At 47.3% G+C, this 19,375-nt stretch overlaps 1 protein-coding gene across 15 annotated transcripts in view; it reads left to right on the forward strand.

Moving 5' to 3' along the window:
• Positions 1 to 19,375, forward strand: part of LOC147433816 (uncharacterized) — a 147,986-nt gene that overhangs the window by 38,178 nt on the left and 90,433 nt on the right. For 11 of the 15 annotated variants that reach the window (XR_015185299.1, XR_015185301.1, XR_015185306.1 and 8 more), the window contains exons 5-6: positions 18,754 to 18,885; positions 18,980 to 19,204. Coding sequence is in view for 3 of the 15 variants with exons in the window: in XM_086490425.1 (XP_086346551.1) it covers positions 18,754 to 18,885; positions 18,980 to 19,204 (357 nt within the window). In the remaining 12 variants the exon portion in view is untranslated. The remainder of the gene's footprint in view (positions 1 to 18,753; positions 18,886 to 18,979; positions 19,205 to 19,375) is intronic. The other 4 variants (XR_015185307.1, XR_015185308.1, XR_015185309.1 and 1 more) reach the window with 2 other exon arrangements.

A 19,375-nucleotide genomic window follows, 5' to 3' on the forward strand; every position in this document is an offset into this window, starting at 1 on the left:
CTTGCTGACACTTGAGCTCTTCTAGCTCGCGCTTAATCTGTTCCAATGCCTCATGATTTGGAGGCTTCTCTTGTCTAAGAGAGAAGGACCTCTCCTCTTGAAGAGCTCGCTGTAACTTTAGGGCTTCGAGTTCCCTGCGCAAGGAAGTCAAAGGATCAGCAGGACCACCTTCTGAGAACACAGAGGGAGTATCTATGTGAGGAGAGTTGTTGAACAGCTTCCTAGCCCCCTCTATTCTAGTAGCAGCTGTGATGAATTCCTCCAGAGTGGCGTCAGGTCGGAGACTCTCTCGGAGTTTTTGCTGAGAAGTTTTGGGAAGCGCCTTCTCCACCCACTTTTTAACCATGAATTCACCGGGTTGTTGGGGAAGCTTGGCCACCAGCGACTTAGTTTTCGTCATAAGCTCCGCAAAAGTCTCCTCAGGTTTGAGCACCATGTTGGCCAACTCATCCAACACCTTCTCCTGGTAGTCACCTGGCCTGAAAGCTGCACAGAAGTGCTGTCTTAAGGCTGCCCAAGTTGCAAAATGGTTCTCTGCAAATTGGCTGTACCATTTATCTGCTAGGCCATCCAGGGTGGATGGAAATAGTACCAAGTAAGCATCTTCTCTGTTCAGCCCACGTCCCCTACAGAGAGATACAAATCTTCTTGCATGGTCGTCAGCATCTTCTGAAGACAGCCCTTTGAATGTAGGGAACTTGATGTTCACCTTGGCCAAAACACTAGCTAGTGGCTCCATGATTCCTTGCTGAGTCTGTTGCACAATAGCTTGTTGTAGAAGAATAGGAGAGAGCTTTTCTGGAGAAGGTGATCGCGAAGATGGGGAACCTGATAAAGGAATGGGTGATGTGATATGTGGAGGTATAGGTGATGAGGTTGAAGGATTTCTACAAGGTGTCAAAGGTCGTCTTCTGTGATAGTACTTCAGAGGGCTCAGTAGTGGGCTTTGACGCTCAACTGACCTCCTTGTATGTGTCATACAGTGACCTCCAAACCAACCAAGCTTTGGGCAAGAAAACCTTGAACTGGCTGAAGACTGGTCTAGACTCTACTAGACCATACTAGACGAGACGAGTGTCTAGACCAGCTGAACCAGGGACGAGGAGGACTAGACCTGGGTCTAGACCAGACAAGTGACTAGACTAGCTAGACCAGGGTCGAGGTGGTCTAGACCAGAGAAGTGACTAGACCAGCTAGACCAGGGTCGAGAGGGTCTAGACCAGAGACGAGGGCAAGTTGGACCAGGGCGAGAGGGGACCAGACCAGCAAGGCGAGAGACTTAGACTGCACAGGCGAAGCGAAGAAACCAGCTACTCAACAGAGTGAGACTTCAGTTGAGGTCCCCAGCATGATCGCCAAAATGAGAGCACCTGTAGCGCGGATAATGCGTCGTGCTCTCTACAGTGTGGGTGCCCCTCAGTGCAATAAGCGTGACAATCTCACTCAAACAAATGAAAACTCTCTCAAACAGAATGAAACACAGAAACAACGGATAACAACACAGAAACAATGGATAACAACAGAGACACAACAATGGACCAGAACATGTGGACTCGACTAGCTCCAAGAACCATGTACAGACTCTGGCGTGGCAGCACACTCCGCTCCAGCCCAGGACTCACAGTTACAAATGGGGTGTCGAGGCTCAGATGTGCAGGGATGGTGAAGCAGTGCTCTGTGTAAGACTCTCTAGACGACTACGTGCAAGATAAGATGGAACTATCCCAAAACGACTACTGATATGTACCACCATAAAGAGCCACCAACGGCTCATAATGTCAGCCATGTGGTGACCTGGCCACGAGGTCCACTAGACCACCGTCGGTAGGTACCTTGCCACGTGTCACTCCCTAGACCAGAGGTCCGTCCAGTGTGAACCAGACCCAGTGTAGCCAACTGTCCAACTGTCTGCCCTGTGAAGTGACACTGTAGCCCTGCTACAGCACCTCTATCACCCTCTGCTTGTACATAATCTGAAAACTCATCTACATATATCCCAAAGAGAGTCGGAGGTAGGGGACAAAGAGACAGAGAAATGAAATGTTATATTAACGTCTTCAAAAGGCCAAAATGACCTATGAGACTAGAGCGTTACAATGTGGTGAATCTGATACAAAGTCAGAGTAACAGAATGAAATGACAAAATGATAAAATAAAAGTACTATGGGATCCTAAACTGGTAGGCGTGAACTAAGCAGCTAGCTGGGGTAGCTAAATCACAAGTCACAAGAGATCCAGCATCGATTGTTGGCGGATCTCATCAATCTCCCCCATGGACCCCATGGAGAGCAGTCTGACCGGGTGTCGTGCATGTCTGGCCAAAGTGATCCGAATCCTCCGATGTAGCCTCCGTCGATGCTGTGCAGTCCTCCGCAGTCGTGGACGTCTCGATCTCCCTAGCTCAGTCGCTCGATCGATCAGTGTGCCTCTGGTGTGAGGCGGCAAGATCTGTTGTGGTAGTAGCTCCTCTCGGTGTCCAGCGTCTGCTCTAAAGAAGTCTGTGATGCGTCTCTGAGACTGACTAGCCTCTACTCTCATCAGGCTCTCTCTGTGTCTGCGCAGCTCGAGCAAAAACAAACCCAGGCATCTCTGATCCTCGTACCTCATGACTCTAGAGAGTGGTCCAAAGCCCTCTTTGGACAAGCAATGGAAGCGGCCTCGTATCTCGTAGTAGACGGGGCAGTGGCATGTGTAGTGTAACTCTGTCTCAGGCTCTATGTCACACAGAGTGCATGTCCTGGCCTCTGTCGGCACTCCGCTGTATCTCCCAGTCTCGATCCGCAGGTGGTGTGAAGATATGTGTATCTGGCCAATAGCACACCGTATCCCATGAGACAAGTGGGTGTCCATGTATCTGGGCCTCGTCACAAAACCGTCCGCCGTAAGCTGGAGAAGATACTCTCTGTAGAAAGCCATCTTCGTGCCCAACTCCTTTGCTGGCTGTACCTGAAACCGGCCCGTAGTGGGGCGGTAGGCGTTGGCTTTCACCCAAAATTCTTTACGTTAGACACACACAGAGAGAACATGCAAAGGAAACCTGCGACAGGCATTAACACTTATGCACACACACGGCTCGGAAGCTAGAATGCTCCGAGCAGACGCCGACAACCTGTAGGCCCCAAAATTGGCTCCCCTTTCGGTATTTCTTTATACTTTGAGAGAGTCAATTTACAAAGTAGAGTCCAACTAGATATCCACTTGATTTGGCCAAATTTCGGTAGCATAACAGCCCCAAAACTTGCGCGAAACCAATTCCCCTGCTGGAACTCTCTTCCACTGGCATAAACCCTCTGATTCCTATCCAAAAACAGTAAATTCAGAACGCTGTATTTACTGGTTTTTGCCCTGTTTTCAGCCCCAAACAGTCCCCTAACTGTCCTCTGCCAATGGGGCACTATTCCCAATGGTTCTGGCGTCCGTATGGCTGAAAAACAGTCAATTTACAGCGCATACACAGCGCTGAAAACGCACCTGCACGGTGAGGTTATGACCCTCACCGGTGCCTGCTTTGGAGTAGCAATTACCTACCCCTGTTCTTGCTCAAGGAGGCTCTTGCCTCAGCACAAAAGCATGAAACTACACAACTGTACATCAGTCAAATGAAGAGCCCTCTTGTGGGGCACAGCGTAACCGCGAAACGCGTTTCAGTAGGCCTGAAACGTGAAACGGGTGAAACGGCCGAAACATTTCACCTGCAGGGTGAAACGGCTGAAAAAAAAATTCCCTTAAGAGAATTTGGCCATTAAAAAGTTATTTATTTATATGTATATGCTATTTCAAGGTTAACATAGCATATATCTCTACTTACTGCACTGTAAACACGTATTTTGTCTATACATAACTCTATATATACACAAAATTGGCGTTTCGGTCAGACGTTTCAATGAGGTCTTAGCCTAGAGTGAAACGTTTCGGGGTGAAACGTTTCGGGTCTGAAACGTTTCGCTGTTACGCTGGTGGGGCATCACATAACTGCACGTAGGGGAGAGAGAGAGCAGTGTGTAGTGTGCAGGGCATCACTCCTAGCACCACACTATACATAGAGGGAAAGAAAGAACTCCATAGCTCTTAACCTGTGACCAATTTCTCAATGAAGCATCCCCCCCAGCATAAATCGAGTGCCCCCTCTTTTGCGCTTGACCTGTAATGCATCTGTGAACAAATAGATGCAAAAAGGGAAAGATTTCCATGGCTGCCAAAACCTGCGTATTGCTGAAAACGCAGCAAAACAGCCCTGTAAACACGCATTTGATGCCGCCTAATACTGAAAATGAGCTCCTTGGTCCTAGGTAAAGTCATGGGAAGCTCAAAAATGGAGAGAAATGGTTGAAAATCACAGTTATCAGCCTCCAAAACTGCTCCAAAAAGTCAGTTACGAGTTCTGTTTTCCCAGACTTGGTAAATTGACCAAAAAGTGCCACTTGGCACTCATACATGCAATTTCCCCGCATTGGGCTTCTTGCTTGAAAACCTCTCAACTGGTGCTTCAGTTGACTTTGCAGCAGAGTAAAAAAATGTTCCCCTCGTCATACTGAAGGTAATGACGCGAACACATTTCACGGCCCAAAATAGCAGTTCCCTAATTTTTAGGAGATGCTTCCGTTGGGCTCCCATTGGTCATCTGACCATCTATCCTCATTGGGACCGCATCCATAAGTGCAATGTGGCCCAACTGCTGGATACTCTCTGTTGGTGATTCGACCTTGACTTTATGCCTTTATTGAGTTCACTTCCTAGTATCCACCAACTTGCTAAGTGCGATGAGGGGACCTACATGATCTTGAACTGAGCCTAGACATCCTTTTACTTTACGAGTTCCAGTGCCGACCAACTTCCCGTCTGCGGGTGAAAGTGCCGTCCACATTAGCCATACAATGTCCAACCATTTGCAACTTCAAAAAGAGGGTCTCAAAAATTAAACAAAAATCATTGGAAAGAAACCAACAACTAAGGTTAGCAGTTGCCGCGTCCTCGTGACAGTACCCATGTCCTCCTGGTGTCTAGCTGAGTCAGGTCTTGGCGGATGAGCCTGGTGGTCTCGGACTGTGTAGAAGTCAGAGAGGGTGCATCCAGTGAGTACTAGAAGGGGGGCAATCTGTCTATACTGAACCCATGTGCTGGAACCATGACGTCATCTCCCCATACCAACATGCTGTGTCTCCCTGCCCGGCTAACTGTCGAGAGGACTCAAGTGCAAGGTGGGCGTATCTGTCTCTCAGAAGTTCCTATTGCCCACAAGCGGTGTATGAAGGAAACAGATCTGGTGAGCGTCTCAACTACTAGTGGGGGGGCAGCTAGCTCTGCTCGGATAATGGCACGTGATACTAAAGCCTTGGCTCTAATGAGCCGCGAGATCATGGAGACCAGAGGCTTCTCCATGTCCCCCCATCCATCAGTACGACCTGTTCTCCCGTGATGATACAATGAAGGCCCCCATATCTCAACTCCATAGAGTAATGTAGAAGCCACCAAAGTGTCAAAGAGCCAGAGCTTCGTCCGAGGCTCCTGAAAGTGAATCTGTGAACACATCCTCTCCAATCTCCCCAATGCCGAATGGGATCCGTCTCCCATGGGATCTGCCCTCCTTGATGACGGCCCTGAGTGTCAGGATATGGTCAAGAGTAGAAAAACCTCTCTTGAACCCTGCCTGCCCAACAGCATGCATTCCCTCCCTCTCTGTCGATCTACTCAGCTGCTGCTCAAGAATGGATGCGTACAACCGTGGCAATGTGTGTCCAATCATGATAGTGCGATAATTTCCAGGCTCCATAGGGTCTCCTGACTTGAAGATAGGTACAATCGTAGATAGGTTCCAAGTATCAGGCAAGCCCTCACACATGGCACGGTTAAACATAACTGCTAGAAGCTCTGCTAGTAGATCTCTGGCATGCATGAAATGCTCAGCCACTAGGCCATCATGATCATATGCTCTCCTAGTCCTGATCCTATCAATGGCCTTCTTCACCATCTCAATGGTGAAAAAAGCATATGTGTGTGGGCATGGATCGGGGGGGGGGGGGGGGGGGGGGGGTCGAGAAGGGGCTGCTGTCCAGAAACTGTGTACAAAGATGGTGCGTACTGACCCCAGGTCTTTGTAGAGGTAATGGTAGGGGGGGGGGGGGGGACTGCTCATGAAAGAGACTCCATGCCTCACGCGAGTCCTGACTCAAGAATAGCTGGTATAGATCCTGCTCTAGTCGAGCCAAAAATGCCCTCTTCTTCCCCCGCACTAGGCGTCGGAAGTCAATCTGTGACTGTCTGTGTGTGATGTCCCCCAAAAGCACTTCCCTCTGAAGTCTAGCTCTAGTCTGACGACATTCCTCATCATACCAGCTGTTCTGAGGCATGCTCCCAGGTTGACGTCTCTGCTCAGGCTGTGTGTGTGGGTATGCCTCTGCTGCTGCGTCATGTAATGTCTGTGTCAGTATAGTAGTAAGCTCCACCAGAGGTCGTCCTGGCTCCTCAGTGGATAGGCGTCTGTAAATCCCGTCTATGTATACAGAATCTGTCTCCCACGTGAAGGTGTAGCGAGTAGGGGCTGCTACTCGTGGAATGTGTGCTACAGTGAATTGGAAAAAGATGGTCAGCGACACAAAAGCATGGTCCACTGCCACCCCCATAGGTCTGGGCCCAACTATGAGATCCTGGATACTGGAGATGAGGCTCGGCTGTGCCATGACATAATCTACCGTGCTGGCTCCATGTCTCTGTGGAAAGCATGTGAAGCCTCCCGCAGCGGGAAATCTCTGTAAGCCATTCAAGATGGCCAATCCATGTGCAGTCCCCATGTCTATCAAGTGCCGTCCATACTCATTATGTTCCCCATCCCGTGATATTTTGAATAGGCCCGTATCTGCAACATCCAACTCTCTCAGCATCTCCTGTGAAGTAACATAAAATACGGTCTGATGATGGGCAGTCCTAGCATTGAAGTCCCCTAGAATGATAATGTCACCATCTCTAGAGAATTCCCATATGTCATCATCCAAAATAGAGAAGGGAGACTGTCCTCTGGATGGTGCATATACTGACGTATTCGGGGAAAAGTAGCAAATGGCAATGTAAAGTTGTTTGCTAGTCTCTGCTCTCAATCTCACCCACATGTACCTAGCTTTTTCATCCCTACGAGCTATATGTATCAATGGCTGCAACTCCTCCCTGAATAACACTACCACTCCTCCCGAGCACCGCCCTGTGTGCTCTGATCGTGTCTCTTGTCTACAAAATTTCTCCCATTTGTATCCACTAATGTGAGCATAGACTGCCTAGGGGCCTGATGTGTCTCAGAGTAGAAGATGATGTCTCTCCTGGTAAAACTCTCCTCAAAAGCACCCACACCAAGACGCATAGATCCATTACAATTCCAGGTAGCAACTTTGAGTGTGGCCCCATAGGCCTCACACCGTCATGTGGAGCGTGGCTCCAATATCACCACTCTTCCATCTCGGTAGAAAGCAATCTTACCTTTTTCCCTTGCTGCTCTAATCTCTGGCATTACTTCCTACATATGGGCGACCTGTGAGAGTGTAAGGCCATCCCCGAGAAAGAGGCCGGTCTTCTTAAGAGTTGGTCTCTTCTTCAAAAAGTCCTTAGCTTCCATGGAGGGAAAACGAAGGATGAGTGCCGTTTCTTTCGAGGTTTCCCCCTTGCTCCCATTTTTCTTGTTACCAACTCTCCAAGCTCTTCGTCTTCCATGAGTTCTTTTACCTCTTCGTCTACATTATGTTTGTCTTTAAGGCCGCAAATTCTCACATGTAGAGAGCGTACACGTCTTCTTTGCTCCTCTTGTAATGTCAGGTTGATAAGGGTGGGTGTGGATGTTGTTTCCTTGCTTTTCCCTTTCGTGGCAACCTCAATCCATTTCTCAGCCTCATCTGCTTTCTGTTGAGTCTTTGTAATAACGGCCACCCAAGAAGTCATTTCTTTATGCTGCTCTTCCCCCTCTTTGATGGCTCTCACTTGCTCCTTGATTGTGTTTAGTTCTTCTATCATAGAGGGTTGCAATTCTCCCTCTTCAAGCGTGTTTCCGGATCGTGCCTCAGCGAGCTCCTTCTTGAGTGACGCAATCTCTTCGTCTTGTGTGTGTGTGTCACACACACACACACACACACAGAGAGAGAGAGAGAGAGAGAGAGAGAGAGAGAGAGAGAGAGAGAGAGAGAGAGAGAGAGAGAGAGAGAGAGAGAGAGAGAGAGAGAGAGAGAGAGAGAGAGAGAGAGAGATGAAATGAAATGAAATGTTATATTAACGTCTTCAAAAGGCCAAAGTGACCTATGAGACCAGAAAGTTACAATGTGGTGGATCTGATACAAAGTCAGAGTCAGAGTAACAAGATGACAACAATGACAAAAATGAAATGACAAATGTCACAATAAAATACTATGGAATCCTAAACTACTAGGTGTGAACAGCAGCTAGCCGGGATAGCTAGATCACAAGAGATCCAACATCGGTCGCGTTGGCATCTCCTCCATGGTGAGTAGTTTGACCAGGCGTCGTGCATGTCGAGCCAAAGTGATCCGAATCCTCTGATGTAGCCTCCGCCGATGCTGTGTAGTCCTCTGTGGGCGTCTCGATCTTCCCAACTCAGTCGCTCGGTCGATCAGTGTGCCTCTGGTGTGAGACGACGAGCTCTGCTGTGGTAGTAACTCCTCCGGGTGTCCACTGGCAGCTCTAAAGAAATCTGTGATCTGTCTCTGGGACTGGCTAGCCTCTCCTCTCATCAGGCTCTCTCTGTGTCTGCGTAGCTCGAGCAAAAACAAACCCAAGCATCTCTGATCCTCGTACTGCATGACTCTGGAGAATGGTCCAAAGCCCTCTCTGAACAAGCAATGGAAGCGGCCTCGTATCTCGTAGTAGACGGGGCAGTGGCATGTGTAGTGCAACTCTGTCTAAGGCTCGATGTCACACAGGGGGCATGTCCTGGCCTCTGCTGGTACTCCGCTGTATCTCCCAGTCTCGATTCACAGCTGGTGTGAAGATGTACGTATCTGGCTGATAGCACATCGTATCCCATGAGACAAGTGGGTGTCCATGTATCTGGGCCTCGTCACAAAGCCATCAACCATAAGTTGGAGGACATGCTCCCTGTAGAAAGCCATCTTCGTGCCCAGCTCCTGTGCTGGCTGTATCCATGTCCTCCTGGTGTCTAGCTGAGTCAAGTCTTGGCGGATGAGCCTGGTGATCTCAGACTATGTAAGAGTCAGAGAGGGTGCATCCAGTGAGTACTGGAAGGGAGGCAATCTGTCTATGCTGAACCCATGCGCCTGAATCTATGATGTCATCTCCCCATACCAGCATGCTGTATCTCCCTGCATGGCTAACTGTCGAGAGGACTCAAGTGCAAGGCGGGCATATCTGTCTCTGGGAAGTTCCCACATGCGGTGTATGAGGAGACCGATCTGGTGAGCACCTCAACCACTAGTGGGGGGGCAGCTAGCTCTGCTCGAACAATAGCACGTGGTACTGAGGCCTTGGCTCTAATGAGCCGCGAGATCATAGACACCAGAGGCTTCTCCATGTCCCCCCATCCATCACTGCGGTCTGTCCTCCCATGATGATCTAATGAAGGTCCCCAAATCTCAGCTCCATAAAGCAATCCAGAAGCCACCAGAGTGTCAAAGAGCCAGAGCTTCGTCCGAGGCTCCTGAAACTGAACCTGTGAACACATCCTTTCCAATCTACCCAATGTTGCATGGGCTCTGGTCAGGTCTAGTCTCTGCTGCCCTCCTCAATGAAAATGCTGGCCCACTAAAAACCACTCCGAGGTAAGTGTACGCCTCTGTATATTCCACAGTCTCCTGGCCGTATGTGAGCGCTGGCGCTGACCTCCTCATCCACTGTGGGGTGGTATTAAATACCATGACCTTGGTTTTACCAAGGTTGACGGACAAACCACTTTCCTGAGCAAACCTATTCAAAGCATCCAAGTGACGTTGCATCCCCTCCGGAGAGTCAGAGATCAACACAATATCATCAGCATATAACAATAATGGAATACATGTCTCTTCCAGCTCTGCACCTCTATCACCATCTCTCTCAATGTAGTCAGAAACCTCATCCACATACATACCAAATAGAGTAGGAGAGAGCGGGCAACCCTGCTTCACCCCAATAGTGGAGTGAGTCGGTGTGGATAGACCCTCTGAGGTGCGTACATGCCCCACTACTGACCTGTATAATGCCACGACCCCCCAAATGAGCTTTGTGGGTACTCCCATTTGGTGTAATCTGCGCATCAATCTAGCTCTAGGCACTGTGTCAAATGCTTTGCGGAAATCCACAAAGCTACAATAGATCCGTCTCCCACGCGATCTATCCCCTCAATGATGGCTCTGAGTGTGAAGATATGGTCAAGAGTAGAAAAACACCTCCTGAACCTGCCTGCCCGGCTGCGCGTATCCCCTCCCTCTCTGCCCATCTACTCAGCTGCTGTTCAAGAATAGATGCGTGCAACCGTGCCAATGTGTGTCCAATCATGATAGTGCGATAATTCCGAGGCTCCATAGGGTCTCACGACTTGAAGATAGGTACAATAGTAGATAGGCTCCAAGTATCAGGCAAGCCCTCACACATGGCATGGTTAAACATCACTGCTAGAAGCTCTGCTAGAAGGTCTCTGGCATGTGTGAAATGGTCAGCCACTAAACCATCATGATCGTATGCTCTCCCAGTCCTCATCCTGTCAATGGCCTTCCTAACCATCTCTGCGGTGGAAAAAGCACATGTGTGTGGGCATGGATCGGGAGGGTTGGGAAGGGGGGGCTGCTCAGGAACTGTGTACAGAGATGATGCATACTGGCCCCAGTCCTCTGTAGAAGTGATGGCGTGGGGGGGGGGGGGGGGGGGGGGAGAGTGCTCCTGAAGGAGCCGCCATGCCTCATGTGAGTCCTGACTCAAGAACAATTGATATAGATCCTGCTCTAGCCGAAAATGAGCCAAAAATGCCCTCTTCTTCCACCGCACTAGGCGTCGGAAGTCAATCTGTGACTGTCTGTGAGTGATGTCCCCCAAAAGCACCTCCCTCTGAAGTCTAGCTGTAGTGTCCCTGCATTCCTCATCATACCAACTATTCTGGGGCATGCTCCCCGAACGGCGTCTTTGCTCAGGCTGGGTATGTGGGTATGCCTCTGCTGTTGCATCATGTAGTGTCTGTGTCAATATAGTGGTAAGCTCCTCCAGAGGTCGCCCTAGCTCCTCTGTGGATAGGGGTCTTTAGATCCCATCTATGTATACAGAGTCATTCTCCCGCGTGAAGGTGTAGCGAGTAGGGGCTGCTGTTTGTAGCCTGTGTGCTACACTAAACTGAAAAGAGATGGTCATTGACACAAGAGCATGATCCACTGCCACACCAACAGGTCTGGGTCCAACCGTGAGATCCTGGATACTAGAGATGAGGCTCGGCTGAGCCATGACATAGTCCACTGTGCTGGCTCCATTTTGTCTGTGTTGAAAGCGACCAAAGTCACTACTTTGACGCAGCTCATCAAGGTAGCAAACACTGGCAATGGTTTGCTCAAGGGAGAAGATTGTGAATTCAATATTGGCGTCAAAGAAGGATCAGCCAAGAAAAATTCAGCGAAGAAGTATGTTCCGAAGGAGGTTCCTAAAGTGACTTAGGAGCCAGCCAACGCAGGGAAAGACAAAGCTACGGCTGAGGGACCAGCGAAGAAATGGAAATGACGTTTTCCTCGCAAGTCGGAAGAACAAAAGAAGGTCTTGAGGTCAGAAAACAAATGCTTCATCTGTGAGCAGCCTGGCCTCATTGCTTACAATTGTCCTACAAAGAAAAGGCCAGCTGATTCTGAAGACAAGGAGAACAAAAAAGGAAAGAAGCCCATGGCTGGTCTAGTGCCAGATATGGTGGGCGACGAGCCAAATTCAGATGCAAGTGAGCTTTGCAGAGCATGGGGAAAGGTGAGGGATCAAACAGTGCTTATCTTCTTTGATCCAGGTGCCAAAGCCAACTTTATTTCCCCAGAATTGGCTTCAAAGTTGGGAATCAGACCTGAAGAGATGGGGTATACAGCAGAGGCAGGTTTGGCATGTCCTGGCCATACAGAGGATGTGACACCCATCATTGGAAAGTTGCGCCTACATATCCAGTCCTATGTAGATGCTGAAGAATTTTACATCATGCCACTGGACGGATGTGATGTGTTGTTAGGTAATCCTTGGTTGTTTCGTGTACAGGGAATCATGGATGCCTACAACAAAAAGATCACTGTACAGAGCAGGGGAAAGACTCACATTCTGGATGTAAAGCTTAAAGGGGAGTCTATTCCCACTGTATCAGCTTCTGCTATTACTTCTGTAATGAAAAGGCATCTTTCTGCGTACTTGGTTTTTGCACGTGAAATGTCAGATTGTGATGAATCAAATTTATCTGTGCTAGATAAAGAAAGGTCAATGTTTTTACAACAGTATAGTGACTGTTTTTCCGATTCATTACCGTCTCAATTACCGCCAGAGAGACCCGAGGACCATGCGATAGATTTGGTGCCAGGTAGTAGCCCACCAAATAAGCCTCCGTACAGGGTTAGTGCGGCTCAGCAGAAAGAGATAATGGGCCAAGTACAAGAGCTGTTAGAAAAGGGGCTGATTCAGCCGAGTTCATCCCCATTCTGTTCTCCAGTGTTGTTGGTGCAGAAAAAGGATGGCTCATGGCGTATGTGCATCAACTACCGTGCACTGAACAAGAATACCATCAAGAATAGGTTCCCTATACCTAGAATTGATGATATTCTGGACATATTAGAAGGAGCAGCTATGTTTAGCAGGATAGATCTAAAGAGTGGGTACCATTAGATCCGCATTAGATTAGAGGATGTGCACAAGACTGCTTTTAGAACAACGTTTGGCCTTTACGAATTTTTAGTGATGCCCTTTGGTCTCACAAATGCTCCTGCTACGTTCAATAGGATGATGGACAGAATTTTCCGTCCACACCAGCAGTTTGTTGGTACATTCTTTGATGACATGATAGTCTACTCAAAGAATGAAGAGGAGCATAGGCATCACTTGGCCATTGTGTTCAAAGAGCTACGCAGTCATAGGTTGCTCATCAATGCAAAGAAAAGTGAGTTTTTTCTGGAAGAGATTCACTTTCTGGGACACATTGTCTCAAAGGATGGTGTGAGAATGGATCCTGCAAAAGTTGAAGCGATCAAGTCATGGCCAGATTTGAAGACGGTGCACTATGTCCGAAGTTTCTTGGGACTATGCTCCTATTACAAAAGGTTTACCCGAAATTTCGCCGAGATTGCTTCACCTTTACATGCTCTTCAAAAGAAGGCAGTCACCTTTAGATGGACACAGAAAGAGATTTCAGCTTTTAATCTCTTAAAGGAAAAGATGACTTCACATCCAGTCATTGTGTTGCCAGATCTTAGGAAGTCATTTGTGGTCTAGTGTGACGCGTGTGGTAGTAGCATTGGTGCAGTGCTAATGCAAGATGGCAGGGTAGTAGCCTATGAGAGTAGAATCTTGCAAGGGCCAGAAAAGACTATGCAAGTCTATGAAAAAGAACTGCAAGCCGTGATTCATGCGCTCTTAAGTTGGAAACACTACCTGCTAGGTGCAGACTTTGTTGTCCAAACGGACCATCAGACCTTGCAATACTTCTTGACACAGGCAAAGTTATCTGAGAGCATATGCGATGGGCAAATATCTTGTCCATGTTCCACTCTCAGATTGTGCATGTGGAAGGCAAGAAGAATGTTGTGGCTGATGCCTTGTCAAGGAAGCCACAAATTTCAGCTGTGTCAATTCCTTATCATCATGAACTTGATGATATGAGGGAACGGTATGCAAATGATGAAGATTTTGCAAGGGTCTTCGAGCAGCTAATGGATGGACAACGTCATGACACTATCTTCTCAGAGATGGGTTCATGATGATGCATGGCAAATTGTGTCACAAAGCCATTGCGACGCAAAGTTATGGAAGAGAGGCATGTCCCACCGTATGCAGGGCATCGTGGTATCGATGCTTTAATTAAAGCGGTTGAGACATTCTTCTACTGGCCTACATTGAGAAGAGATGTGGATGCCTTTGTGCGAGAATGCCTAATATGCTAGAAGGTCAAGTTTGACAGGCAAAAGGCACCAGGGTCATTGCAACCACTACCTATTCCTGATATACCATGGGAAAGTATTGCTATGGATTTTATCTTTGATCTTCCGAGAACGCAGACAGGAAACGATGGTATTTGGACCATCATTTGCAGATTCAGCAAGCAGGCTCATTTTATTCCTGTCAGGAAGAAGATAAAGCCAGATCAGATGGCACGCTTGTTTATGAGCAATATTTTCAAGTATCATGGCATGCCACAGTCGATTGTTAGCGACCGTGATCCACGCATGACAAGTTTGTTCTGGAGAGGCTTGTTTGAGAATATGGGCACAACGCTCAAATTCTCTTCGTCATTTCATCCTCAAACAGATGGGCAGTCAAAAGAGGCAAATTCTACTGTCCTAGATCTGCTGAAGTGCTATGTGTCAGAGCATAAAGGAAAGTGGGAGCAGTATTTTCCATTGGTGGAGTATGCATATAATAATACACTGCATTCATCAACTGGCAAGGCACCTTTTGAGATAGTTGAAGGTGGCAAGAAAGTTCCTCCCATACTGCATACAAAGGACAAGATATTTGAAGCAGATAAGTATGTTCAGGACATAGATGAAATGTACAAGAAGGTCAAAGTGGCCTTAGAAAAGACTCAGGCAAAGCAAAAGAAAGCAGCTGATCGTCATTGTCGTGAAGTGGTATTTTCACTTGGTGATTGGGTGCTTCTACGCTTTGAAAAGGCAAGGTTAAAGAAGATGAAGGGCAAGGAAAGACTGTTTCCAAAGCTCAGCATGCGTTACTATGGGCCTTTTCAAGTGTGCGACATAATCAGTGATGTTGCATATAGGCTGAAATTGCCTGACAGTTGGAAGATTCACAATGCGTTTCATGTGAGTCTTCTCAGACCCTATGTGGGTGATGTGCCAGAAGATATGCCAGCTGAAGATCAGCCGGAAGTCGAGGAACTTGAGGAGATCTTGGTCCCGGAACAGATTTTGGCACATAAAGAAAGAAAAGTGAAAGGCAAGGTTGCTAGGCGTTACTTGGTAAAGTTCAGAAACTATCCACCAATGGATGCTAAGTGGATGGAAGAAAGTGAACTTGCAGAGTCACCAACTGTGTTATCACTTTACCTTGAAGCCTTCGATTTGCAACCTACCTTGACCCCTTGAGTTTCAAAGCTACATGGATTGTCAGTGTGACAATGGCTTTCAAATCAAGTACATGTTACATGAATGTTAGAGCTGTACAGATTGTCAGTTTGGCAATTGCTCTTATGGAATGTCCAAAAGTATTTTAGTGCTATAGAAGTGAGTATTTCTTGTGTTTGTCAAGGATAAAGTAATTGCTTCTATTAAAAGGTACATGTGTAACTGCATTCTTAAACTGTCGATTTAGGTATGCTCGAAAGTGTTACTGGGCCCAACGTGTACTATAAGACAGTGGCAAAATGTGTGCCTACCATTTTGTCATTGGAAAGTTAGTGACTCAAAGCAATGGCAGAGTGCGAAGCTACCACTATGTCATTGGGACAGGGTTCACACGCAGGCAATACATGTGTCGACGAGGTGTTGAATACACCAGGGTTGACAATGAGCATGTATGTGTCGTACATATGTCGACAGGTGTTGAATACATCAATGTTGACTGTGAGCATGTACGACATAGATGCAAACGAGACGTTTGAGATTTCAAGAGGGGGGTATGTCACCAGCGTGACTACTATCTATCTTTTTTGTTGATTTCTTTCTTATTATTTATTTACTTTCACTTTTTGGAAACACCCCTCGGGAAATTTAACTGCCCTGCATTGCATAGCTAGTGCGGAACTATCCAGAGGGAGTCCAGGCCTGAGGGCAAGAGAGCACTAAGGTTGGACAAGGACTATGGTTAGCCAAAGTGGGGTCATTGACTAGCTAAAGTGGAATCCTTTGCTACAGAGGCTACATTTCAGTTCTGGGTGTGGCTGCAGTGTACAAAGTGGGTCAGATGACCTAGAAAGATACAATGGCAGCATCTCCTAAAATTTAGGGAACTGCTATTTTGGGACCTGAAAATGTGTTTGCGTCATTTCCTCCGGAATGACAAGGGAAACATTTTCTTACTTTGCCGTGAAGTCAACTAGGCAACGGCAACCCCGAAACGGGAAATAGGCTGTAAATGTGCCAAGTGGCCCATTTCTGTGTACTTTCCTTATGCATGAAGAAGTGGCGCTGAATTTGAAGGGAGGAGGAGCTCATTTGCAGATTGTCATAGGTTAAGAGCTATGGAGTGCTTCCTTTCCCTCCTATGTACAATGCGGTGCCAGGAGTGATGCCCTGCATGCTACGCACTGCCCTCTCTCTCCCCTATGGCAGTATGTTATGCCCCTCTAGTGGGCTTTTCAATTGACCAATGTACAGTTGTGTGGGATCATGCGCGATTGCCGAGGCAAGAGCCTCTTGCACATTGGATTAGCTAGCGGCTAATCCCCCGCAGGTACAAGTGAATTCGGAGAGGTTTCACGCTAGAAATCTCGTTCGATTCAAAGGGCAAGTAGCCCTACAGGTGCGGGAGCTCGAGGACTTGCTACGGATGCGACCGGCACGCGAAACGGAGCCCGAAACAGTAAATTACAGCCTGCTGTGTATTTTTGCAGGTTTAGGGTTTTGGCCCTAAACGGTCCCTAATACCCCCAGGAGGTTCGGGGACGCGAGGGGACCGCTGTGCAGGTGATCTGACGCATTTTCGGGGCTGAAAACAGAGAATTCAGCGTGCTGCAGATTCTCGCCAGGTTTTGCAAAGTGCCCGTATGCGTCGGGAAAGTCGTTCAATGCGTGGGAATACTGACTGTGAAGGGTCCTAGTACAATTATGCTGCCGAAATCGGGCCGGAACAGTTGAAATTCAGCCAAGCTTGTGCGGGGCAGCTTGTAGGGAACCACAACGTTTATTCCCTCTTTTAAACAATAAAGAAATACCGAAAGGGGCGCCTAAGTTAGGGGCCAATCTGGTGTCGGTCTACTCATACAGGTGCAATCTAGCAGCTTGTATCCCTCTCCCCTTTGTTGTGTCTTGAAAGTACAGGTAAAGTGGGCGACGAATTAAATGGGTGAAAGCAAATAAGGTTTAAGTCTAAAGTCTACCGTCCTTTTTGGAGTTAACAGGCCGGTTTCATTCCTGACGAATGAGTCTATTAATCTCTACCCGCGTCAGAGACCTCAAGCGTGCCTGTAGAGAGTATTGAAAAGGAGGCAATCTGTCCATGGTGAAACCATGTCTGAAACCATGATGCCATCTGTTCATACCAACATGATGTATCCCCATTAAGAGCTAATTGTCTGGAGGACTCTAGAGCCACCCTGGCATATCTGTCTCTGGTAGTATCCCACAGACTGTGTACAAAGGAGAATGATCTGGTAAGCGCCTCAATCTCCATAGGGGGGGCAACTAATTCCACTTGAATGATATCATGCGGTACGGAAGCCTTGGCTCTGATCAGCCGAGAGATCATAGATACCAGGGGCTTCTCCATACGCCTCCAACCATCCTGGCCTATAGAAGGTTCCCAAACCTGCACCCCATATAACATAGTAGAGGCAACCAAAGTATCAAAGAGCCATAACTTTGTCCTAGGTTCCTGGAACTGAATCTGCGAACACATCCTCTCCATTCCTCCCAGAGCCGCACCAGCTCTAGTTAGTCTAGTCTCTGCTGAGAGAGAGAGAGGGCACGTCAGACGTCCGCACCGAGATGCACTAGTCCCAAAGACTGGCGCCCCTTTCAATATTTCTTTATTATTGCTCACGGCAAAGTACAACTCTTGAGGGTCCTCTGCGCTCAGACTCTGCGTCCATATGCACTGTAGAGTGAGGCCCTAGGCTTTTAGAGAGAGAAATATAGGTATAAGGAGAGAATTTTCACACTCTCTAGAGGGATGAGAGAAGATTAACAGAGAAACGTCATTGCGCTGATGGGAGGAGCTGATGGGAGGACTCCTATTTTAATCAAGAATTTGGCATGTACTACCTTTCTAGAGAGAGAGTAATTGTGCCGGGTCAGATGGACACAGTGATTTGGTGAAGCACACAGTTATGCTACCCTAAAACCAATCACCCTTGCCTTTCCTGAAACAACATGAGGTTAACAAATAAGGCATTGACACCAACTACTCTGTTGGAGATTCAAAGTCTTCTGCTCTTTTACACTTGTGTGGCCTTTGCATTATGAAGAGAATGACGTCCTTCTAAAACCAAAGAAATACCTCTTTGTATTTTTTGATAATGATACAGGCAATTGCTCTTCCTTGCTACTTAATATCCATACTATCCATTCTTGTTTTGGGTCTTCTCGGGGCTATACACGATTGACTGGCTTTGATAATTATGGTCAATAGATGACCTTGGACTATGTTGCTACTCTACGGTTTCTCAACTTGGGGATCTTCTATACAATATATATGCCTGGCGTATTCACATTATACGGATCTCCCTCTTTGAGATTGCTAGGCTTGCTTGAGGGTTCTCTAACTTTAACCTTTTTGGGAGATGCTTGTTTTCAATAGGGGTTGTCTCCTCGGATTTCAAAAGACCTGTTTCGCTTTACTTACTGCAAGTTGTCAAAAGTCATTTTTATAGTCATGTGTATTCTGTATTTAGTCTGCTTCTTTCTACTTGAATTTACTCACAACTTACTAACTGATTTTTAGGCAGAGCTGGAGAGGACATTGGAGGCCAAAGCCAAGCTAGAAGAAGAAATACAAATATCTTCTTCTGAGGCAGGCGACTTGACGAGAAAAGCTGATGAATTTAGCAGAGAACTGCAGAATCTCTTGTCAAAGGTTTCTGATAAACTCTTGTCGCAATTTTTTCTCATTACCAAGGAGTTTTGATTCCTTTTCTGTGCTAATAAGTAACATCTGTGTTTTGTCGTAGGAAAGGCAAAGCCAGGCAGTTGAGAGACAAAGCAGAAAGCCCTTGTTGAGAAGGATGTTCTATGCATTGAGGGATGCAGCAGAGAGGCAGCGTGCATCGAAGTGCTATGAACAAGCGGCGGTAGCATTTTCAAATGAGAACTGTTGCAGACATGGCTTTCATGCCATGCACCTTGCAATGCTACGGTCGAGATGGATGCGGCAAGCTCATAGAAGGCAGACCAAGGTTCGATTATAACTACATAGATGAATTGAACTCACTATGGAGTTTTCTTTATTAACAAGAAAGAGTGTAGGATCAGGCAAATTATTAACTCATGTAGTATATTATTTACGATTGACCTTCCTCTGTATCTCCTCCCTTCCTTCTCCTTGTACACTTTTTGTGTATCCCTCC

Source organism: Adiantum capillus-veneris, chromosome 19 (genome assembly GCF_014529385.1).
Source record: "Adiantum capillus-veneris isolate H3 chromosome 19, ASM1452938v2, whole genome shotgun sequence".
NCBI lineage: Eukaryota > Viridiplantae > Streptophyta > Polypodiopsida > Polypodiales > Pteridaceae > Adiantum > Adiantum capillus-veneris.